Source organism: Mixophyes fleayi, chromosome 4, assembly GCF_038048845.1.
Source record: "Mixophyes fleayi isolate aMixFle1 chromosome 4, aMixFle1.hap1, whole genome shotgun sequence".
NCBI classification, from domain to species: domain Eukaryota; kingdom Metazoa; phylum Chordata; class Amphibia; order Anura; family Limnodynastidae; genus Mixophyes; species Mixophyes fleayi.
Window position 1 is genome coordinate 43,084,192 of NC_134405.1, and position 24,107 is coordinate 43,108,298.

Genomic DNA, 24,107 nt, shown 5'->3' on the forward strand with positions numbered 1-24,107 from the left:
GGGCGTATCCTGCGGTGTAACCCTTTCCTGGTCGGGAGCAGCATGGCCGAGCTCAGGATTAACCGAAAGTTCGCCGAGCAGTATGACCGGTACCGGGAGAAGGAGGAGCTGCAGCGGCGTAAGTCACCTCCGGCGGGTGCCCAGCCGGACCCTGCCATGTAACCCTTAGTGGTAGAGCCCATTACTACATGCCCAGGCTCAGGCCTACCAGTATATCTCTAGCAGAGGTGGGGACCTGCTGCTGCTCTCCATGTGCTGTCGAACTATAAGTCCCAGCAAGCCAGAGGCTGTACGGGTATGCTGAGACTTGTGGTTCCACACCAGTTGGAGAGCCACAGATTGGTCTGTAGTAATTCATATATTGGTTTATAATTGGTGCACAGCAAATAAATATACTAGTAGTGATTACTGGTCGTTATTTTCCATTTAACAGCTTAATCTGTTAGGCTTAGGAGCCTGTGACTGTCCAGCTCTTGTGGAACTACAAGTACCAGCATGCCCTTCCACCCTCTGACCTGCCTAGTCTTGATCTTCCACAAGTATCTCTGCCATATGGCTGTTACAGGCCCCACACACAAGGGTTTTATCATAAATACTGAGACTTCAGGATTCCATTAGGATTCAGTTAAACATCTGTTAAGGATTTTTTCTTTACCCTAGGATTCGTCCCATTGAATCCTAATTTCCTGTCTAGTATACAGAACAGGGATGTCTTGCTTGTAGTTGCTAAATTTGATTTAATAATTTTGGTTCTGTTTATTTTAATATGCAAATTAGTTTGTATTTGGTTAATGATTCAGAATAAATCCTTAAAGTTTTTTTTTCTACATCCCTATTGGGGTATATTTAAATTTCTTTGCGCTACTGATGAGGTAATGTACACTTATACCCCGTTCACATTGCCTCAGAATCCTGGGTTATTGCCGGGGGCGAACCTCAGCAACTCGAGTCTCCCCGAAAAAAAACAAAAAAATCACAAGAGGAGACAATCAAAGCTCCTCTTGTGAAGTTACCAGGGAGACCCGGGTTCAATGTGAACCTGGTCGACCAGGGAATTTGCTGGGGTGGGAGGCTCTGTCAACCAGCAATATCCCGGGTTCATATAACTGGGATATTGAAGTGTGAATGAAGCTTTGGTTATATATAAAAAAAATTACCTCCATCTGCCCTAAACCACTCTCGGCCTTCACCTCATCTTAAGGTTTAGCAGTTCTCCTCTCAGTGTCTGTACTAGATTCCTCTTGGTAATCATCTGTGTCTAGGACGTTCACACTGAACAGCTGTAATAATTCATGATGTATCCTTTCCTGTTCTTGGAAACATCTGGATATTGTGTATCTGTGTAAGATATCGCCAACTTTTTTTTTTTTAATGTTTGTGTTGTGTGGCTAATGTTTAGGGGAATTCTGTCTCTCATAGTGAAGGATCGGTATGGGGATAAAGAAGACGACGACAGTGGTTCTTCAAGCTCAGAGTCAGGCAGTGAAGATGAATTGGTGAGTTCTCCACCTTTCCACTACCTTTGTTCTGTCTGTTTTGTGACACGTTTGAGATGAAGATTCTGATTGTTTACATACTGTCTCACTAGGCGATTGATCCACAGCTGGACAAAGACTTTTATCGGACCCTCTCTCTGCTCAAAAAGAAAGATCCAAGGATATACCAAGAGGACGTTACATTTTACAATGAAACAGGTACCACTGGGCACCTTGGATGTATTACTGTACTAACCTAACGTAGTACCTCACAGCTCACCCACTCCTCAGATCTGCTGTATGATATTAATAACCTCAAAGTCTCTTTTACACTCATTCCTATATTGTGATATAAATGACCTCAAAGTTACACTCATTCCTATATTGTCATGCATATCTCGGTTCTACAGATACCACTTTTGCTTTTCAGGTTCCCCTGTGGCCAGTCAGAGTAATTCCTCCAAGGAGAAGCCTATGTATCTGAAAGACTATGAACGGAAAGTGATCCTGGAGAAGGAAGGGTGAGTACAACGCACAACAGCATGATCATAGTGATCGTCGCGCCCGTAAATGATTCCGCACGTGTTACTTAATCACGTGGCCAAATGACAATATTGTTCCTTTTTTTCCTGTAGGAAATACGAGGATGAGGAAAGTTCGGATGGAGAAGAAGGGTTTCTACGGGATCAGGTAGAGATGAGGGCAGGGTTGTCATCTCGTAATAGAAGTACAGTGATTTTATTACAGTGGAGGTTGAATGTGTCCGTGGTGTCACCATCTCTTAGGGGAATAGTCGTCAGTTTATTTTAGCTAACACCATGGCTGCCTCCACCGTGATTTGGCAGCGGGTACCTTTTAAAGTTCTAGTCTGTCTAAGATTGATCCTCAATAAAACTAAACTAGCATCCTATAAGCATCCCTGAACCACAAACCGCGCCAGTAGTCTTCATGATGACGGCTACACTTAAAAATAAAGATAGGAAACCCTTTTTTGGGAGTGGATTCCTCTGTTAACCCCTTTTTCTATTCCACAGAGAGCTCGATCCCCAACGTATCTAGAGGAACAGAGACAGATCCAAGAAAGGTGAATAAGACGTTGCGTTGTATTCATTCAAATTACATAAGAATTAATATAAGGAACTTTTTAACTTTCTTTTTTGTTCCCCCTTTTTTAATAGCTATTAAAAAAATCCATTTGTAAGTGTAACTTAGGATATGGTGGATGATTGCTGTAAAGTTATATTTTGTTTGTTAAGAGAGGTGGGACAAAGTCGTTTTTAGGGCAGAAATATGGTCTCCCTCCAGCGACAGGAAGATAAATAGAGGAGGGAACTATTTTTATTATTATCCTTAATCTATAAAGTGGTGACTTATTATGCTGTACCTTGAGGGGATCATACTATAAAGAACTTAGGCAAGAATTTGAGTAAGTTTTCTTATTTAAGCTTTCTGGTCAAAACCATGTTACAATGCAAGGGGTGTAAATTAGTTTATTATTTTTCATATAAGTTAAATACTGGCTGTTTTTTCAATGTAGCACACAAATATCAACTTTATATTTTAGTGTACAAATAAGCTATCAAGTATTTGTGTGCTACATGAAAAAACATGATTTGACCAGAAAACTTAAGTAAGAAAACTTAAAATTCTTGAATGAATCTGGCCCATTATGTATAACTACATAAAACAGAAAGTAAAGATGGCTCTGCCCAAATGAGCTTACTATCTATGATGTGTGGCTCTATGACTGTCCTTTTTCATTTACATTAAGCAAACCCTCTTCCTCTTCTAGTTCAGAGAAAAGACTTTCTATCTTTTGATGCCAAGGCACTTTTCTTGTTATCTGTCTGGTATGTTTGTAGCATGTGTCCCTCCCACCACAGGTTGACACGTCTGTCCCTCCCACCACAGGGTGACACAGACAGGAGGGAGCTATGTGACATGGAGTCTGTCCCTCCCACCACAGGGTGACACAGACAGGAGGGAGCTATGTGACATGGAGTCTGTCCCTCCCACCACATGGTGACATTGACATGGAGTCTGTCCCTCCCACCACAGGGTGACACAGACAGGAGGGAGCTATGTGACGTGGAGTCTGTCCCTCCCACCACAGGGTGACAGACAGGATGGAGCTATGTGACGTGGAGTCTGTCCCTCCCACCACAGGGTGACACAGACAGGAGGGAGCTGTGTGACATGGCGCCTGTCCCTCCCACCTCCATCACAGAGTGATGTTAGGAACATTTTTGTACATAATTATTATACGTTATGGAACTACACACATGTATAACACTAGTGTAATTGTGTATGTTTTGCATTTGCAGTCTTTCCAAGTTTGTTGCAGACAGTGACAATGATGAAGATGATGAAACTACATCAAATCTATTAACAAAACGCTCGAAAACCAAGAAAGAGCAAGTGGGTAACAATATACAATGTATATTTCATTTTTATCCAGTTATTTAGTACTTTATGGGGTAAATGTATTATGGTCCGGTTTTATCAACTCGCGGGAGTTCGGCGAGTTGACAGCTAAAATTTAAAGCGGCGCTGGCTTGTAAAGGCAAACTCGCCGAACTCCCGCGAGTTGACAAAACCGAACTATAATACATTTACCCCTATATGTTCTTTCTGAGTAGCAGGCTTCAATCTCAGGACATCAGGCTCCTTGTGATACCACTTAATTGGATGTATTATCCAAGATGCACTTGGCCATGAAACGTTTATTTATTTATTTGCAATCTTTAATCAGCTGGACCTCTGTCTTATTATCGCTTTCATTAAACTATTCTCAGCAAGGTTTCCTTACACACAATCACTAGGGGGCGCCAGTGTTCCCTGAAAGCAATGTACTCACTGTGGCTCTGGATTATGACTACCTATACAAGTGTGTAACATGTTACATGATTTTCCTGCAGGATAAGGAAGAGGATGACTACATTTCATGGCTCAAAGGCCAGAAGGACGTAGACGAAAAAGATGATGTGAAGGAAATGGTGGGTATTTGTAGCACAAGAAATAAAAAGTGCAAGTAAATGTATTGTATGATAGGAAACAAATTAATCGGGGCTACAATGGTTTAAAGTAATCGCAACTAAAAGCACAATAATACTGCACGTTAGGAATAAAATTTGCAGGAGACAGACAGACTTCTATGAGATTGTAACTAATTGTGCGGAGCGCAGTCGGGATGGTACCTGTATGTTTCATGCTTGTTTACCCTACGATTGCTTAAGTACCACGGTCTTCTCCGTCTGCCAACTCACAGGGAATGGCAAAGGCCACAAAGTATCTGTGAGATGGAACATTACAGAGGCCACCGCAGCATAAACCCTGGTGTCCGTGGCCAGGTCTGCAGACCTCCCCAGATTGGGGTGGTGCGTTAATCTGTTACATATAACGCACAATAGCACTAACACTCCGTAGTAAAGAATAACGCATCAATATACTAATTGGATGTGTAATGTACATGGAGTAAGTCTGTCTCCTGGATCCTCTATGATTTGGTGCTTGTGCTGCAGTGTCAATGCTCTGTACAGTGTGTGCCTGGGTTGTGCAGATCACAGTGACTACAGCAATGATGCCGGGTGTAGCAGTGATCGCAGTGCCATTGTGCTGTACAGTGTGTGCCTGGGTTGTGCAGATCACAGTGACTACGGCAATGATGCCGGGTGTAGCAGTGATCACAGTGCCATTGTGCTGTACAGTGTGTGCCTGGGTTGTGCAGAGTACAGTGACTACAGCAGTGATGCCGGGTGTAGCAGTGATCGCAGTGCCATTGCTCTGTACAGTGTGTGCCTGGGTTGTGCAGAGTACAGTGACTACAGCAGTGATGCCGGGTGTAGCAGTGATCGCAGTGCCATTGCTCTGTACAGTGTGTGCCTGGGTTGTATAGTACAGTGACTACAGCAGTGATGCCGGGTGTAGCAGTGATCGCAGTGCCATTGTGCTGTACAGTGTGTGCCTGGGTTGTGCAGAGTACAGTGACTACAGCAATGATGCCGGGTGTAGCAGTGATCGCAGTGTCATTGTGCTGTACAGTGTGTGCCTGGGTTGTGCAGAGTACAGTGACTACAGCAGTGATCGCAGTGCCATTGTGCTGTACAGTGTGTGCCTGGGTTGTGCAGAGTACAGTGACTACAGCAATGATGCCGGGTGTAGCAGTGATCTCAGTGTCATTGTGCTGTACAGCGCGTGCCTGGGTTGTGCAGAGTACAGTGACTACAGCAATGATGCCGGGTGTAGCAGTGATCGCAGTGCCATTGTGCTGTACAGTGTGTGCCTGGGTTGTACAGTACAGTGACTACAGCAATGATGCCAGGTGTAGCAGTGATCGCAGTGTCATTGTGCTGTACAGTGTGTGCCTGGGTTGTGCAGAGTACAGTGACTACAGCAATGATGCCGGGTGTAGCAGTGATCGCAGTGCCATTGTGCTGTACAGTGTGTGCCTGGGTTGTACAGTACAGTGACTACAGCAATGATGCCGGGTGTAGCAGTGATCGCAGTATCATTGCTCTGTACAGTGTGTGCCTGGGTTGTGCAGAGTACAGTGACTACAGCAATGATGCCGGGTGTAGCAGTGATCGCAGTGTCATTGTGCTGTACAGTGTGTGCCTGGGTTGTGCAGAGTACAGTGACTACAGCAGTGATGCCGGGTGTAGCAGTGATTGCAGTGTCATTGCTCTGTACAGTGTGTGCCTGGGTTGTACAGTACAGTGACTACAGCAATGATGCTGGGTGTAGCAGTGATCGCAGTGTCATTGTGCTGTACAGTGTGTGCCTGGGTTGTACAGTACAGTGACTACAGCAGGGATGCCGGGTGTAGCAGTGATTGCAGTGTCATTGCTCTGTACAGTGTGTGCCTGGGTTGTACAGTACAGTGACTACAGCAATGATGCTGGGTGTAGCAGTGATCGCAGTGCCATTGTGCTGTACAGTGTGTGCCTGGGTTGTGCAGATCACAGTGACTACGGCAATGATGCCGGGTGTAGCAGTGATCGCAGTGCCATTGTGCTGTACAGTGTGTGCCTGGGTTGTACAGTACAGTGACTACAGCAATTATGCCGGGTGTAGCAGTGATCACAGTGTCATTGTGCTGTACAGTGTGTGCCTGGGTTGTACAGTACAGTGACTACAGCAATGATGCCGGGTGTAGCAGTGATCGCAGTGCCATTGTGCTGTACAGTGTGTGCCTGGGTTGTACAGTACAGTGACTACAGCAATGATGCCGGGTGTAGCAGTGATCGCAGTATCATTGCTCTGTACAGTGTGTGCCTGGGTTGTGCAGAGTACAGTGACTACAGCAATGATGCCGGGTGTAGCAGTGATCGCAGTGTCATTGTGCTGTACAGTGTGTGCCTGGGTTGTGCAGAGTACAGTGACTACAGCAGTGATGCCGGGTGTAGCAGTGATTGCAGTGTCATTGCTCTGTACAGTGTGTGCCTGGGTTGTACAGTACAGTGACTACAGCAATGATGCTGGGTGTAGCAGTGATCGCAGTGTCATTGTGCTGTACAGTGCGTGCCTGGGTTATGCAGAGTACAGTGACTACAGCAGTGATGTCGGGTGTAGCAGTGATCGCAGTGTCATTGCTCTGTACAGCGCGTGCCTGGGTTGTGCAGAGTACAGTGACTACAGCAATGATGCCGGGTGTAGCAGTGATCACAGTGTCATTGCTCTGTACAGTGTGTGCCTGGGTTGTACAGTACAGTGACTACAGCAATGATGCCGAGTGTAGCAGTGATCGCAGTGCCATTGTGCTGTACAGTGTGTGCCTGGGTTGTACAGTACAGTGACTACAGCAATGATGCGGGCGTAGCAGTGATCAGTGTCATTGCTCTGTACAGCGCGTGCCTGGGTTGTACAGTACAGTGACTACAGCAATGATGCCGGGTGTAGCAGTGATCGCAGTGCCATTGTGCTGTACAGTGTGTGCCTGGGTTGTACAGTACAGTGACTACAGCAATGATGCCGGGTGTAGCAGTGATCACAGTGTTCTGTCTGTACAGAGTTATCTGAAAGAATACTGGACTGACCCCGCTCTGGATGAAGGAGAGAAGTTCCTGAGAAATTACATACTGAACAAAGAGTACGTGGAAGAGGAGTCTGGTGATGATGAGGAATGGTGAGATGCTCCGTATCCGTAATCATACTGATCTTTATAAACCAATCCTAAAAATCCAAGCAATCGAAAGAAACTTACCTGTGATGCTCCAGGGCTTTCAAGCTGAAGTGTGACTATAAACTGCAGGTAGGTCTGTGGGACAAGCCACATTAACCTTCATCGGCAGCCATTCATAGTCACACTGCAGACTGGATACTCCCTGGGGCATCCTGGGACAGCAGGCAGTGGCGGGTACCAGTCTCTCCTTAGCCGCTGGGCTCTGCTTATTGTGGCGAAAGGGTGTTCATTCTAAACCGTAATAAAACATGCGTCTTGTACTTCAATAATGCTTTTAATTTTTTTTAAATAATTTGTATTCATGAGGAGTTATTTATGCCATTTGACTAATGACAATTTATACCTTGTGTAAATGAAGCTTTTTTAAATAGATTGTCTTTAGGAATGTCCTGCATAAGAAACCATAATGTATTTCGTGCTTGCAGCCAGCCTGAACATACTGTAGGACGTGCATTTGGGCATAGGACAATAAAGCCTTTGTCTCCTGTGTTAGTACAGAGTTGATTTGTGTAACATTACATAGAGAAATAATGTTCTTTGTTTCCATCAGCCCTCCAGCGTTGGAGGAAGCACCACAAGTCTCTGATTCGGAGAACGAGGGGGAGCTTTTCTTGAAGAAACAGGAAGATTTTGAGAGAAAATACAATTTTAGATTTGAGGAACCGAATGCCGATTTGGTATGTATATCTGTCACTGCCCTGCATACGTGTGTGTGACTCTTACAGGTGCCTATGTGTGTGTCATGTATGATCATCTCTACCATGTTCTGTGTGCGTGCTCCAGGGTACGATAAGGGCTTGTCCCCCTCAATCACTGTCTGCAGCATGGAAGCATTTAAGAAGGTCCTGTCACCCATGGGATGGAAAGTTTTTAATTACACAGATGCTGCTAAAATCTTTTTAACAAAACCTTCAAACTTCCATCCGTTTCACTAGAAAGGATCTGCCCAGTAGCATGAGCAGCAATTAATTGGCAGTGCTCTGGGCCTCTCTAGTAAGAAGTACTAATATAGAGAAAGGGGTATAAGACAAAGCGCTAATTAAGGAATTGAAATATTGGGCAAGCTGGTTAGTGGACTCTATTGGTCATCCGTACCTAATTCGAGGAATTCCACCTATACCTTCCCTCTCCCCAAGCTGTGTGCATTGTGTATGGGTGTGCACTTTTAATGCAGTATGGCTAATTGTCATGTACCTTGTGTATCCATTCCCAGATCAAGACCTTTCCCAGAACCATTGCTCATTCGGTGAGAAGAAAGGATGATCGAAGGAAGAGGAAGCGAGAAGAGATCAAGGAGAGGAAAACTAAGGTGAGAACCAGACACTGGTTTCTATCAGAGCGGCATGGATGGGGTGTTAGGTGGCAGAGCTGAAGCAGCCAACTTATTCTGTCCGCAGGAGAAAGAGAGGAAGCAGGAGGAGATGAAGCAGCTGAAGAACCTGAAGCGGAGAGAGCTGCAGGAAAAGCTGCAGAAGCTGCACAAGCTGACGGGAGAGCAGCACCTGGGCGTGACTGAGGAGGATCTGATGGAAGATTTTGACCCGGAGAAACATGATCAAATTATGCAGGTAAATGTCTGCCAGATACTTATGGCTGGTTCAATGGGTACAGGCGGCTGCTGCGAAGAGAGAGATTTGCATATTACATGGTTAACCAGCGACCCTTCTCTGTGACAGAAATGCTTTGGTGATGATTATTATGGGATAGAAGACGATCAGAAGCCGCAGTTTGAGGATGAAGATGAACTGGAAGGTGAGTCAGCTATTTCCTATATTCCCTCAACTACCTCGCAGTCTGCTTACACTGTGCACCTCTACGGCTACACACTGTTCACGTCACACTCCGATGTATACCACTTGTGTCTCACAGAGGAGTGGAACTGGGACACCTGGACTGGAGCTGAAGAGGAGGGCGAGCCTGAGGATAAGGAGGGGGGAGAAGACGGGCATTACCAGCCTCACTGCGATGACCCAAACTTTGTGGTAAAATAGCTTTCTCTCCTCTCCTGGTGTTTCCGTGCGGGGCCTGTGTGATTACCTGCAATGGCAGCTCATATATTTATCTCATTGTGGCCCGTGGCGGAGCTAGTTGTAGTTGCCAGAAATTACATGGGAACCTGCCAAAATAATTCCTCTCTTCCTCTCAGATGGATGCAGAATATGACCCCCAGGCACCTCCTGGCCCATCGCGTAAGGGAAAGAAGAGGCTGCGACTAGAGCAAGAGAAGAGCGCTAAGAAGAGGAGGAAATCTAAATTTGCAGAGGCTGTGAGCAGAAAGAAGCCCCTTTTTAACCCAGGTCAGTAGGAACGATCGTGTCACGCTGGAGACTGGGTCCAAACTTCTGATCAGCAGGACTAGTCAACCCATGCCTCAGGCTGGGATATGCGGGTCCACAACAGTCTGAGACTCATGGGTCACCTACTTACTACTACTGGGGACATGCAAGAGCAATTTTACAGGGTAAGACTTAGAACCGTGTTGGCTAACCTGTGACACTCCAGGTGTTGTGAAACTACAAGTCCCAGCATACCCTTCCAGCAATAAGCTGCTATGTATTGGCAAAGCATGCTGGGACTTGTAGTTTCACAACACCTGGAGTGTCACAGGTTAGCCAACACTGACTTAGAACAAGCCCACCTTAGAGGAATGTTTAATGGTTAAAGGACTTTCTTTCTTTCCCTAAATGACACTGCTTTAAATTAATGTTTAGATTGATGGACCTTGTTACAGGAAAATTAAATTACTTGATTGTGCTGTTCATTGGAAGTACTAGAAAAAGATTCAAAACTTAGATCCAGGTTACACTGGATCTATAAATGCCAGAGATATAACATGTTGACTCCTATTAGATTCAGATTGTACTGGAAGTAGGTCACTTGTCCATGCTTTATTACTGCATCAGACCTGGAGTAACAAACACTTAGTATTCATATAGTTAAAAACATTAGCAGATTTATTTTTGCATAGATTTTTGGGAGTGTGATTGTAATGGTGGGAAATAGTGATATATTTTGCCAATTTCTTCTGCAATAATGCAGTTACGATAAGATACATATTTCAACCACCAGTAAAGAATACATAAATCTTTGTACAAAACGAAAAAGTGATTATGATTATGAAAGTCCTTCAGTCTATTGGGTAGTGCATTTAGGCAGCAAGAGGGAATTTCCTTCATTAAGTTTACAGGATAATACAATGGTATAAGGAGTTTTTGGGAAGTGAGGTTTTAGCACAGTGGTTAGCATTGCTGACTCTGGGGCCATGAGTTTGATTCCAACCAGGGCTCTGTCGGTGTGGAGTTTGTATCTTCTCCCTGTGTTTGCGTTGGGTTTCCGCCGGGTGCTCGGGTTTCCTCCCACCTCCCCAAAACATACTGGTAGGTTAATTGACTGCTGACTAAATAGATTATATAATGATTAGAAACATAGATTGTGAGCGCCACTGAGGCAGTGACTGACGTGAATGAATGGTCTCTAAAGCGTAATATGTAAGCTCTATATAAAGGATAATAATAATAATACCATGATCTACCACAACTGTTGTATTGAGGTGTAAAAGGAAAGCTATAACGATCTGTCTGTCCGTGTCTGTATGTTAGGGAATTTAGACTGTAAGCCCCAGTGGGGCAGGGATTGATGTGAGTGAGTTCTCTGTACAGCGCTGCGGAATTAGTGGCGCTATATAAATAGCTGATGATATAGAAGAATGTTTTGTAGTAAACGTATGCAGGACTGTACTACCCGATACCCTACTCAACTTGTGGTGGGTAACCACTTTCAATATGAACATACAACATTGGGCAGTAGCTAAAAGGTATTTCTTGCTTTTATAAAATAAGTTTTGAAATGCGGTATGCTTGTAATTCATATCGGTTTAGGTAAGAAATCTGGCCATATCTGGTGAGTGTGAGCGACTGCTTCACTTTATGTGTCCTGCATGTCGCAAAAAGGTGCTTGGAGATTAAAGCATCTTGCATCACTCTTAATTTCTGTGATAGGCTTGCTGCCTCATAGGTAACAGATATACTTATCCTAGATTGGAGACAAACCAAGGCAATACTGACATTCTATTCTTTCCGTTTTGTCACTGAATCGCCCTCCTCTGAGGCATACATACAAGCTGTGGAATATGGATTTGCTGTCTGTGGTGAAGGGGGGAGGAATAATGAAACTCGCTCCACCTGTAGACAGGACTGCAGTGGATGTGAATTGCACATTTTGTTTGGTGAAAAGTCACTTTTTGTGTTTTGTTGTTCTCTAAACGATCTTTCCTACGGAGATGCCAAATGCCATGTCTCGTGGATGACTCTGATGACTGAATACTAAGCCTCATGTCTCCTGCAGATGATAATACATTCCAGGAATATGTGGAGGAGTATTACAAGTTGGACTATGAGGACATAGTGGATGATCTGCCATGTCGATTCAAGTACCGTCAGGTGGTTCCCTGTGACTTTGGACTGGCCACAGAAGAGGTATGGATGTGTAACTGATGTAGGTCTATGATCTGCCTGTTATAGATTGTAAGTTAATCTTGTGATAGAGAGGGGTGTATTACTGCAGAGGTGAGGGAGATGAAATGTGTTACATGGGATGGCTACACCTCTTCTGGTGGTGGTGCACACACGTTATGTCCCCATGACAACTTTAAACGCTATGATATAACTGAAGAGTTTCCTCTTTTGCCGTAGATCTTGAAAGCAGATGATAAGGACTTGAACAGGTGGTGCTCCCTAAGGAAGACTTGTATGTACAGGTGAGTCCGGGTACTGGTGCAAGTCGTGCTCAGAGCTGAGAATGGCGAATGTAACTTAGCAGCGGTCATGGTAGATTTAAGCCTGAGCATTGAGCAATCAGTACAGACAGCAGCCTTCTATTGTGCCAGCATCCAACATTTATATGCTAATATGACAGAGGTATAGTAAAACTATGAGCAAACAGGGAGTTGTGCTAAAGAATAAAAATATGACAGGGTAGACAAGTCCATGCCTATTTTATTGTAAGAGGAATACAATGTCTAAATAAATCTATTAAAATAACTCTGTAAGGTGGTAGAGGGATCATGGGGAAAGAAGACAAACAACAGCAACTCTACTGAACGATGGGCTCGGCAAAATAATTAACTATTATGTCCTGCAGCACTCAAGCAACATTTTGCTTGAGTAATCATTACCCCCCTTCCCACTTAACTTGTTTTATTTACCTAAAAGGACCAAAAGTGCATGGAAGGGGTTAACATACAGCAATGGAGTGCAATAACACTTGTGTATATACAGTTATAGAATCTAGGTGAATACATTGCTGCCAAAGAAAAAGAAACTAAAAGACCGAGTTAGAGCCTGTTTAGCCTGTACTGGGACAGACTGCTTGTGTCTGATAGTGATGTGTCAGGATTGGCTGTTACAGGTCTGAAAAAGAGGAGCTTTTCGATCAAACCATCTACACCCAGAAAGGACAGAATTCATGGAAGAAACAGCATATCTTGAAGTCTTTGTCCCAGAGGTGAGCTCCTTGTACACAAGAGTATCTCTGATAACGGTGGTGTGATAGATTGAGTTGTTACCGTACTTGTTTAGTCGTTATGGTTTGTGGGGTTTAGCTAGGTTAGACCACTTCTGTATTTGGAAGAGCTACAATTCTGTTAGTGCTGGCACAGCTTAGAGCGCTATATGAGGCCTTTCTGCCAAACCCCATCTGCATTCTCCGGAGAGACCAAAAAATGTTACTCTGTGCAGTTGGGGACAGAAGAGCCACCTACATGGCACAATGGTCATACAGGAACAGCAGGCACCGCTGATGTGGTTCTGTTAGGTGTTTGGACACTTTTACGTGGTGCAGTGACACTAAGTGGGTGATGAAAGCTCGTCTCCCACCCTGTGCCAGCAACTGACCAGCGGAATAAAAGTGTTGTAGAGCAGGACAAGACTGGGCAATTTATCAATTTCAATGTGGGCTCTTGACTGTTTTCAGTGGCTGTCCACCAGGGGTGTGCCCAGAGGAGGGGGTTGTGGTGGGACAGAGCTAGGGCACGTGTGCATGTTAAAGATTAATCGTTACTATATAGCATGTGTGCCAAAATCCTCTGCCTCCGAGCTGCACTGTGTAACAACTAAATAATACATAAAGGTATTAAACTGATTAATAAAGGCATTGGTTGCGTAACTCCTTCTCCTGTGTCCATCAGTTGGCCGGGCTTATTTATGGGGGTATCCTGTGCCCGTTGTGTCATTTGTACATGTGTTTAGTATAATTGTTTGATTCTTTCCTCAGTGATGACAACCCCGAGACTTCCACCTCATCCATGTCTAAAGTAGGAAAGAAACGAAGGGACAGATTAAAGAACCAAACAGAGAACAGTAACTTGGCTCCAGAATCTGTTGCACCGGAACCAGAAACGCAGGTGGAACCGGACCACAAACTTTCTCCAGCTGCCGAGCCTCCGCTCCAAGTGAAGGCTGCAATTGTAGATCAACTGCCAGCTGTAAAGAAGGCGCTCTCTAAAGTGGCCGATGGGCAGGACAAGCTAACTGCCAATAACGTACCAAGGATGGAAAAAGACACAACGGCGGTCCCGACTACAGAGGCCATGGTTACGGACTTGTGTTTGAAAGTCGAGAAGAAGAAACTAAAACGAAAGGGTGGTCGCTTGCTGGGTACCAAACTGCGACTGGGCGGGCGAGAGTTTAGTGGGCAGAGGTTGTGGGCCTATGGCTTGAACCCCAAGAGGTTGCGGTATAGGCAACTTGGACGGGAGAGACGGAAAAAAGAGGAACAGGCCAAGAAGAAAAATAAGGCGAAATCTACATGAGCATTCACCAATTCGTGTAGTGAGGACTACAATCCAATAAAAGGGACTTTCACAATAAATAAGCCCAATAAAAAAAAAGCTTTATTTCTCTACATAAATAAAGCATGTTTTTCACAATATACAGATTTAATGTTTGTTTTTGTTCCAGTTTAAAACATACATGAAGACACACTCACATGTATACAGTGTATTACCTGTAGATCATCTGCAGCAGTTCAATCCTGAGAATACCGCACTTTCTTTAAAATAAACTAGAGCTAGCAGTATATAAATGTTCCACAAGATCTCACGGGAACGTGGCTTTTCTCTACTCCAGTGAGCAAACTGGCAATAAAGTCTGAGCCACGTTTAATTTTACCAGCGTCATTTTAAAAGAAGTGGGAGGGCCATCAGTGCACACAGACCATATATATTGTACAGAGCAAAGGGAGAGCCCATTGTCAATGGGGTCTTAAGCTGCCTAGTTGTCTCAGAGATCATAGTCTCTGAAGATTTAAAAATGTCACAAGACTTTCTTTTGTTCTCCGGCCTATAGCCGTGGCCAGAAGGTTAAAGGTGACAGACGCACACAGCCATGACTCTTTAGTCCAGCAAGTGCCTTAAGTAAAAAGCTCAGTAGGACAGCAAGGTTGGGACATCAGCGTAACTTCTCCTATGAAGGACTGATTCGCCTATCTCCTAAACAGCAGGTCATTAAAGTGGTGGGAGTACCACACTGGGGGAAATCCACCATCTCCCCCCAGTTATAGAAACTCAAACTCGTCTGAGCTGGGTCTCTTAGCCATTGTCCCCCTCTTACTGCGGGCAAGGGCACTAGAGGAGAGTGCCAGTCCATCTGCCTTGAAGAATTCCTGAGCATGGCCATCTGAGATACTAAACACTGGGTACTTCTCCTCCCCTGACTGAGAGCTCAACACCTACAGGACGAAAGAGATTAAGATTAGTTAGAAATTCACAGTAGCAACCAGACACTTACTTAATATTCAAAATTATATCGATAAACGTTGCAGTGAATTTTTGGAACTGAAGAGAGATAAGGGCTTCGGGAGCTGCCAGTCTACCAAGAACAGAAACCAAAAAGCTAGCACTAAAAGTAGATACAATACATATAATGTACAATATAGTTTTTCTGAGGAAAACCGGATATCTTTATACTGTAATGTCACAATCCAACCTAGAGTCCTCCCTTGGCTCCTAGATCTACTATCCCTCTAGCAGTGATAAACATGGCCGCTTCTGTGACAACACTTCTCTATAGTACAACACTGTACATGTATATCTCAAACATATGTAGGTCAAACAAATGGGTGATAGAAGCCATATGTTGTACCTTTACTAGCAGATCGCAAAGTGTTCCAAAATGATCCCGATTTTTAGCGTAAAAAGCAAATGTACAGCTAGGGTCCATCTTCATGATGGGCAATTTCCGTGGGAATTTGCAATGAAAAGTCTGCAGATAGTAAGAAAAGACACAAAGCACAACTGTTAGAAAGGCGCTCTACTCCACTAGGAGACATCGGGACAGAGACCTCTCTCCCCTCCTCCTAATACACAGACCTCTCTCCCCTCCTCCTAATACACAGACCTCTCTCCCCTCCTCTTAATACCCAGAGATCAGGACACAGACCTCTCTCCTCCTCCTAATACCCAGAGATCAGGACACAGACCTCTCTCCTCCTCCTAATACCCAGAGATCAGGATACAGACCTCTCTCCTCCTCCTAATACCCAGAGATCAGGACACAGACCTCTCTCCTCCTCCTAATACCCAGAGATCAGGACACAGACCTCTCTCCCCTCCTCCTAATACACAGAGATCAGGACACAGACCTCTCCCCCCTCCTCCTAATACACAGAGATCAGGACACAGACCTCTCTCCTCCTCCTAATACCCAGAGATCAGGACACAGACCTCTCTCCTCCTAATATCGAGACACAGACCTCTCTCCTCCTCCTAATACCCAGAGATCAGGACACAGACCTCTCTCCTCCTCCTAATACCCAGACATCGGGACACAGACCTCTCTCCTCCTCCTAATACCCAGAGATCAGGACACAGACCTCTCTCCTCCTCCTAATACCCAGAGATCAGGACACAGACCTCTCTCCTCCTCCTAATACCCAGAGATCAGGACACAGACCTCTCTCCTCCTAATACCCAGAGATCAGGACACAGACCTCTCTCCTCCTCCTAATACCCAGACATCGGGACACACACACGCACATGTTTAAAATGCATTTTATTGAGGACACAAACCTACTTACTTCTAAACCAAAGTTCTCTTTACTGGTATCAATGTAGTTCTGGCAATAATGTGGATCCAGGTATAACAGATCATTATCTGACAAAATAAGAATGATAAATGAGAAGAGTACAATGGCAATAAAGGAATAGCCCCATTACGTCAACGCTAACCTTGGTAGCCGATGAAATACAGCGAATGTTTGGGTTTTCCTCCTATAATGCCTAGGCAAGATGTCATCTGCAGGAACTCCTGAAAAAGAAAAACCGATCAGGATGGAGGCTCTGGGGCCTTGTTCACACAGTCACTATTGCTCAATGGTACTTTTATAAATCTTGTAGTTTAGTGGTCTTAACAAATGACCCAAGTTTCTCTCCACCTCTTCCTCCCTCTGGGTCACAGGTCCCATTACCTGAATACACTGCTTATATACTGGGTTGAAGTGCTCTCCACCGAGACGTACAGGTACGAGGATGATAACCGCCCTCCCAGCGCTGCTCATCCCCGGCGCACAATCCGATGCATCCAGCAACCGCTCCACATCTGCCCTGTACACTGAGCAGCATACACAGGTTACCAGTTCAGTCTAGTTCCCCCATATCACAACATGTACTGAGCCAACACTGCTCGTCTTACCTGTACAGTCCTGAGACACATAGACAGATAGCTCCGGGACTTCACATGCTGTTTCCAATGCTTTTCTGATGGACCAAAAATACAAGACACGTGAGGGCAGAGACAGCACCTGTGATGCCCTGCTGGGAACTGTGATGTCAATAACTGATGGCCTTCTGCTATTGGTCAGTTACAATGTGACGTCACCAAGGTCAACATTCTAAATTCTGTCACCACATCATATGTCAGATGGATTCTACACTAAATTACTTTTCAGGCAGCGATGCCGCATTTCAGGAATAGGTTTGAGATCTTCACCGATTTCCTGGTTAGGTATAAGGCAACGTAGTTAACACAAATGTATATGTTTATATCTACTGTATATTTTCTGACTTGGCTTTAAAACTGGGGATCTGCACCAGACGTATCTGGGATGCACCACCAAAAATGACAGATTTGGTGTATGGGAGACTAGAGTTCGATTCCTGGGACTGCTGTCCATGTGGACAACGTATGCCACACAGGATAGGGATTTATAGATCACTTGCTGGCGCTATACTTGTACCACATACCAAGTGCAACTCAAGTAATCAGCTCATGTGGACGAGCCCTGAAAGTCGCAATGACTGAGCACCTTGTGGTGTTGGTATAAGCACTGATCACATCTCATCCATAAAAGATCAAGTATTCTCCCACCTCTGTTATATGCACAAATATTTATATACCCTTGTAGTATGCAAGTGCAATCGAAAGGCTAAGTAGCAGAAATTGTTAGGATAAATGATGTAACGCGAGATCTATCCCCCACACATCACACCAGATCTGCTCTAGAACATATATCTCACCTCAAGATGTGAGCCACAATACTTGGGCCATACCAGTCTCCACCCTTTTTGCCCAGGCTTTCCCCTAATTTAACCATGTGGTGCAGACCAAAGGGGGCATCAGGATTGTCTGACAGCCAGCGCAGGATGTCCCTGTGGATCAGCTCTTGCGGTGAAAGATGTTGGCGTGGGAGGGACCTTGATTGACAGGGAGTTGAGGACTTGACCTGAAATGGATTCAAGTTGGATGGGGAAGATGACTGGAGGGATTCCATTTCAATTAAGTTTGATGCTTCCGGCCAGAACCAATCTGAGTGACCAAAATAAGAAGAGCAAGACAGATCAGAAGACTGTATGTCCCATAATTCCCTCCTGTGCTATAAAACTGACATAGGTATCCACACAGCAGAGACACTTTGGGCTAGATTTACTAAGCTGCGGGTTTGAAAAAGTGGGAATGTTGCCTATAGCAACCAATCAGATTCTAGCTTTCATTTATTTAGTGCTTTCTACAAAATGACATCTAGAATCTGATTGGTTGCTATAGGCAACATCCCCACTTTTTCAAACCCGCAGCTTAGTAATTCTAGCCCTTCATGCTCTACTCCATCTTATAGCAAACACCGTTTTCCATAATCAAATGGGTCACTATAATTGGAGTTGAACAACTAGACTTGGCAAGCAACTGGCAGTTCCAACGCATAAAAAAATATGGAAAAGATATCTTCTATTTGGTAAATAGCTGACCTGTCAATCACTGCTAAGAAGATGCTATATTCAACAGGAAAGTGAACCTGTTGCGTTTCACCTCCATCATCACCTCCCATGCATCCCTTCAAGATGCGCTCATCTCACCAATGGCATGCTAAGCCTGCCTCTATCACTCTAGTTCCGTCTCTAGGTCTTTAGCTTACCTATGGAGCTCTATGCCTCACGCCATCTTAATGTGGGCCATGCTCCATGGCTACACCTCATCTTTACAGCTCACTATCTCGCCCCATCAGCTTCTTACCTTAATCCCCTCACACCAGGAAGTCAGTCATGTTCATCAGAGTCTCCCCCAGTCTCTGACAGCCACACTGTTCCCCAGCATCTAAGGTTACAGACGCTCCTTCAGTTTCTAAGACTGCACCTTGTCCCTGGATCTCACCGATGTGTTGCATCAGATTTCCCCTTGGTCTCTAGGGTCCACCTCACTTCCATCATACTCCCCCTTCTCTAGAGTTCAGTTCCAACTCACTGCCATGTTCCTTTGCATTGTCCCAGTGCCTCAAACAATTGCAGGACGTGGTTGGAGAGGCATGAGAAAGTTGGTGTATATTTGCAGATAGAAAGGGACATACTGGTAAATGGCTTTCTAAAGCAGAGATGTAACACTGATGGCAGCAACATTTTTACCCCAAAACATAAGACATTCACCCCCGTGGTGGGAAGGGGCGATTCTGACCTCTGGTTAGAAGATGAACCAGCAGAGCCTGAGCCAGTAACATCTGAGCGCTCCTGATCATACAGCCCCATCCACAATCTGTAGTCAGCTGGGTCCCTTCCAGAGCCGGAAAATCCCGTCTGTACGTCAGCCAAACCCGAGACACGAAATCCTTCTGGAACTGTTCTATGTCAGCTGTCAACACAGGAGAAGAGCCGGACTAAGCAAAGAAATAAAAGGCTGAATTTCTCTCAGACATGACAGAGTCCCTCTTTACTTCAGCTAGATGAAAGCTACGAAATATATAATTTTTAAGTATGCATCGCTCTAGTGTACAGTCACTGTACGGTGGACCTTTCACCTACACAGAGCGGAGGCAGCCATTGTGTGCTTAAGTCACAAGAATATAGTGGATGAAACCACTTGGAACCACTACCTCATGAATATTGTGTCTGGGTCAGGTGACTGGTTCCTAATAAATGGATAAGCTGCTTAGACACAACGTATGCCTCCATTTTATTAAGTCATGATGTCCACTTTAAATGTAGGTAGATAATTCCAGGGACAACACTGTAAACATTTTTTAATTTTTTTTTTAAATTAAAGGCCACCTAATATACGTGTAGGACTGTCGAGATTAAAACAATGGTATACACATATCTGCGGAACATTTGGTTAACATTATTTACCAGTAAAGCCAAGCCACGATTCTGTGGTTTTAATGAGAAATGTAAACAAAGGGAATGTACCACTGGAGTCCAGGGATGAGTATTTTAAGGTATTGCCCCAAATAGATCAGATGAATGAATGAAGGCATAGACACTGCCCTTCTACAAGGGGTAGAAGGGCAGAAGGACCTCACGGAAGAGACAAGGAGCTGGAGAGCAGAGTTAAGGTCTTGGAGAACAGGAGGCCCTGCTCGAAGGAGCGTACAATCTAGGGGCAGGGTAGGACGGACAGAAACGCAAGGGAAGGAGGAGGAAAGGGGGAGAACGGAGAGGGGGGGGGGGGGGGGGAAGAGGGGGACAGGAAGGAGGGCAGGAGTGGGTGGGGGGTAGGTGGGAGACTGGAAGAAGGGCAGTTTAGTGGGGGACTGGAAGGCTTTAAGGAAGAGGTGGGTTTTTAAGGCCCGTTTGAAGCTGGACAAGTTGGGGGATGTTCTGATGGAGCGGGGGAGCTGGTTCCAGTGGAGGGGGGCCACGCGGGAGCAATCTTGGATGCGAGCGTGGGAGGAGGTAACCAGGGGGGAAGAGAGGCGACGGTCATTGACCGAACGCAGAGGGCGAGATGATATAAACACGAATCCTACATAAGATATATTTTGGCTTAAATGTGGAAGCGGCCCAATAAAGAAATCAGCCAAGCTGCGATTCCATTGTCTATAGCACAAACAGGTGTAGCTGGCAATGTAAATAGCTTATCTGGAAACTGCCCCCCACCAAGACACAGAGGTAGCCTCTAGTGGAGAGGACGGTGCACTGCAAGAACGGATTTTTACAATAACTTCTAAATGTTGGGATTACCCTCTTTTAATTTGCAGTTCAAACTCTACAACAGATAAACCACACCACCTAGCGATGGTTCTCACCTTCACGCCCGCACTGATAGGGTTTGCCCAACAAATATAAGGGTGATGCTCTGTTGAAATTTGTCTTCACCTTTATTGTCCAGCCTGTCAAACAAAACACTAGGTCAGAGGACATGGCACACTCCTAATTCATATCTCCCAGCCAGTAATATGATCTTTTACAAACACTTAGAATTTGTTTTGCTGCATTGACTAAAGACAGGTTGACGTTATAAGCATCTCTCCACTAAGAGAGAACTGCTGTAACAAATGCAGCATCAATGGTTCACCAAAGCACAAGACTAGCAGTGCCTGTCTGCCTGCCTAGTAACACTGAAGTGGGTAAAATATCACTACCCAAAATAAAATAAATACCATTAACTGTTAACTCTATAGGATAGCCAAGCATTTTGAGCATATTATTATTATTCGTTAATACATATGTATTATATAGCTAACCTGAAATTTGTCTGTATTGTCCGACTTAATCTAGAATAGATCACATTTTGGGGTATCAAACCACCTGAAAAGGAAATGTGGAGTTGTTGCCCATAGCAACCAATACAATTCTAGCTATAATTTATCTAGTACATTCTAGAGAATGATACCTAGAATCTGATTGGTTGCTATGAGCAACACCGCCACTTCTCATTTTTAGAAGGTTTGATACATTTACCCTAAATTGTGATCTATTGCTGATGATTTTCTGCATTTGTGACAGACACACACACACACACACACACACACACAATGAGCAAGTTCCTGGAGGCACTATGAGGAGCTCTGCTAAACAATATAATGAAGAAAGGAATGCCGGGAGCAGTGTGAGGATAAATGTGTAACCCTTCCGTAGAATAGACCAATTCTAAATAAAATTAAATAATAAAAACACTCTGTAAATGTTAAAAATCCCACCTCCGTGATTGCTGCCCATGATCACATAGTCCTCTTTTTCTTACCATACTTGACATTGTTCCATGCAGTCTGTAGCTTGCTCTTCAATTTATCCACCTCATCTATCTCCCCATCTCGGCTTGCTCCTTGGTAACCCATCTTAGGCTGATCAGGGCTTTCGCTCAGGCTCCTGAGGGCGTTTGCCCGTCGTCGACCCTGGGGGCTGCCATACTGAGTGCCCGCTGGAGAAACGGAATTCATTTATCCGCTCTGGCTTCCCAAAGAGGGGGACAGCATGACCGAAGTCACTCTGGGGAGAAGAAGAGTCCATCAATAAGATATATTCTGTCGCCATTCGGTTTGGACATATCTTACGGCAGCACAGCAGCTTTATTGGAGACATATTTATATCTGTATTACGCCCTGACATAGTGCACTCTGTGTATTACTGCATGTTTTTTCGGCTTATAATCATCTCTATGAGGCATCCGGCCTATCATTTAGGAGAGTTTCCTTATGACACTTGTAGAAGGAGGACAGTCTTGAAATTTTGTTTCATCTTACTTTAAAAGGGCTGTAAACTCAAAGGATGGTATTTCCCAATTGTGCTTAGCACAATAGTATATGCTAGATATGGTTTTATAGGTTATCCTTTTGTTCAGACTATGAGCATACAAAATAGGATTGTATCTCCTACCTCTGCCTACTCTCTGCAAGGTTTTTGGTCCCTTTTAAGAGCTGGTCACACGTAAATGACTTTATATCCCTCTCTCAATGTTACATTTGTACCTTGGCACTAGGCCACACCCACAAGGAACTGTAATCTGATATATTGTGATTAGACTGACAAGAGAGGACACAGATTGACAATGGGGTTAACCTGCAGACACAAGTAGCTGGGCCCTTAAACAAAAGAAGATTTGGAATCCTCCATGAGACACACAGTTTATGTACCCAGGAAGGCTTACTTACCAACTAAGAAAACAGGAAGCAGAATATCCATCCCCAAGGAGGGGTATCTGCATCCGCCATTGGACTCAGAGAAATAAATTTAATGGTAAGAACAAAGTACCATTTTCTACTGCACCCATCTGGCAGACACAGAAAGACCATGGGGATGTCCCAAAGGATCCTGTTACGGGAGGGAGAAGGGGAGGTCCTTATGGAAACCATTGCCTTCTGCACCTTCCCTCCAAAGCTCACTTCCACAGAACAGACAACATGCACGTTTCCATGCCCAAGAGGAGCCATCTACACCGCTGGAACGGCCTATCCTGAAAAAGAGCAGACCGTCCTGAATTGGCTTCATATAACCATCTCTAGATGGATGGAGCCTCTCCTTACCCCCTGATCACGAAACTGGACCAGGAGCAAGTCAGAGTACCTGCAGGATGATTAGGTAAATTTGCAAGACCTTTAACACATCACCTAGGAATACATCCTACAGGTCACCAAGGTCTGATGTGTATGTAACATAACCATATCTTTGTGCAAACAGGACATAGGGATGTGCTTCCAGCTCTGCCACACTAAACAAATATCTAAAGTTCTGAGAGAGGATTGAACAGTTCCACCCGAAAAGCAGACAGGATCAAACGAAAGTCCCACTGGTGAACAGGGTGCTGGACCAAATGGTAGGTCTTCACTTTCTCAATAAAGACCAGCAGAGCAGGAATCTGGACCTACAGAGAGCTAAGGGGCAGGTCTCTATCCCGCAGCCCTGTCACTTCCCAGAATGGGTAAGCTGTGAATTCCCTATGGGAATTAAACCATGTCTTTACTGTGGAGATATATATTATATATATATATATATATATATATATATATGAAAGAAAGAAAGAGAGAGAGAGACCTATGTTGTAGTATACAAACTTGCACACAGTATTGGTTTAAATCTGGTTGGGTTTTTTTTTTTACATTAACTTGACCATGGCTACTGTTATTTTGCTAGTGTCTTACCAACATTCATGGCGTAAAAGTGGCCTTATTTCACACAAGCTTGCGCACTGACTGCAAGCAAACTGAGTAATGACAAAGGGATCATTGATCCCAATGGTGACAGGGTTTTCCCATTC

The 24,107-nt window shown here is 44.6% G+C and overlaps 2 protein-coding genes across 4 annotated transcripts in view; one reads left to right on the forward strand and one right to left on the reverse strand.

The window, feature by feature from the left end:
• On the forward strand, nucleotides 1-14,583 carry KRI1 (KRI1 homolog). 2 transcript variants are annotated; one of them, XM_075206816.1, is made up of 19 exons: nucleotides 1-118; nucleotides 1,420-1,496; nucleotides 1,589-1,694; nucleotides 1,906-1,996; nucleotides 2,111-2,165; nucleotides 2,510-2,559; nucleotides 3,800-3,893; nucleotides 4,394-4,471; nucleotides 7,484-7,599; nucleotides 8,207-8,333; nucleotides 8,870-8,965; nucleotides 9,054-9,224; nucleotides 9,333-9,408; nucleotides 9,526-9,638; nucleotides 9,803-9,953; nucleotides 12,001-12,131; nucleotides 12,348-12,412; nucleotides 13,048-13,158; nucleotides 13,927-14,583. In XM_075206816.1, exons 1-19 carry the CDS (start codon nucleotides 43-45, stop codon nucleotides 14,462-14,464), a joined length of 2,322 nt encoding a protein of 773 aa, XP_075062917.1. In that variant the 5' UTR covers nucleotides 1-42; the 3' UTR covers nucleotides 14,465-14,583. The 2 variants fall into 2 exon arrangements, with proteins under 2 accessions (XP_075062917.1, XP_075062918.1); XM_075206817.1 differs by having other exon boundaries at nucleotides 13,063-13,158.
• The window catches only part of ATG4D (autophagy related 4D cysteine peptidase), a 16,177-nt gene continuing 6,597 nt past the window's right edge, over nucleotides 14,528-24,107 (reverse strand). For both annotated transcript variants that reach the window (XM_075206820.1, XM_075206819.1), the window contains exons 2-11: nucleotides 22,098-22,342; nucleotides 21,160-21,243; nucleotides 19,593-19,766; nucleotides 18,167-18,455; nucleotides 17,343-17,407; nucleotides 17,119-17,261; nucleotides 16,880-16,958; nucleotides 16,729-16,805; nucleotides 15,795-15,914; nucleotides 14,528-15,381 (exon numbers count right to left, since the gene is read on the reverse strand). In XM_075206820.1, the coding sequence (XP_075062921.1) occupies nucleotides 15,208-15,381; nucleotides 15,795-15,914; nucleotides 16,729-16,805; nucleotides 16,880-16,958; nucleotides 17,119-17,261; nucleotides 17,343-17,407; nucleotides 18,167-18,455; nucleotides 19,593-19,766; nucleotides 21,160-21,243; nucleotides 22,098-22,293 (1,401 nt within the window). In that variant the 5' untranslated portion in view covers nucleotides 22,294-22,342 and the 3' untranslated portion in view covers nucleotides 14,528-15,207. The remainder of the gene's footprint in view (nucleotides 15,382-15,794; nucleotides 15,915-16,728; nucleotides 16,806-16,879; nucleotides 16,959-17,118; nucleotides 17,262-17,342; nucleotides 17,408-18,166; nucleotides 18,456-19,592; nucleotides 19,767-21,159; nucleotides 21,244-22,097; nucleotides 22,343-24,107) is intronic.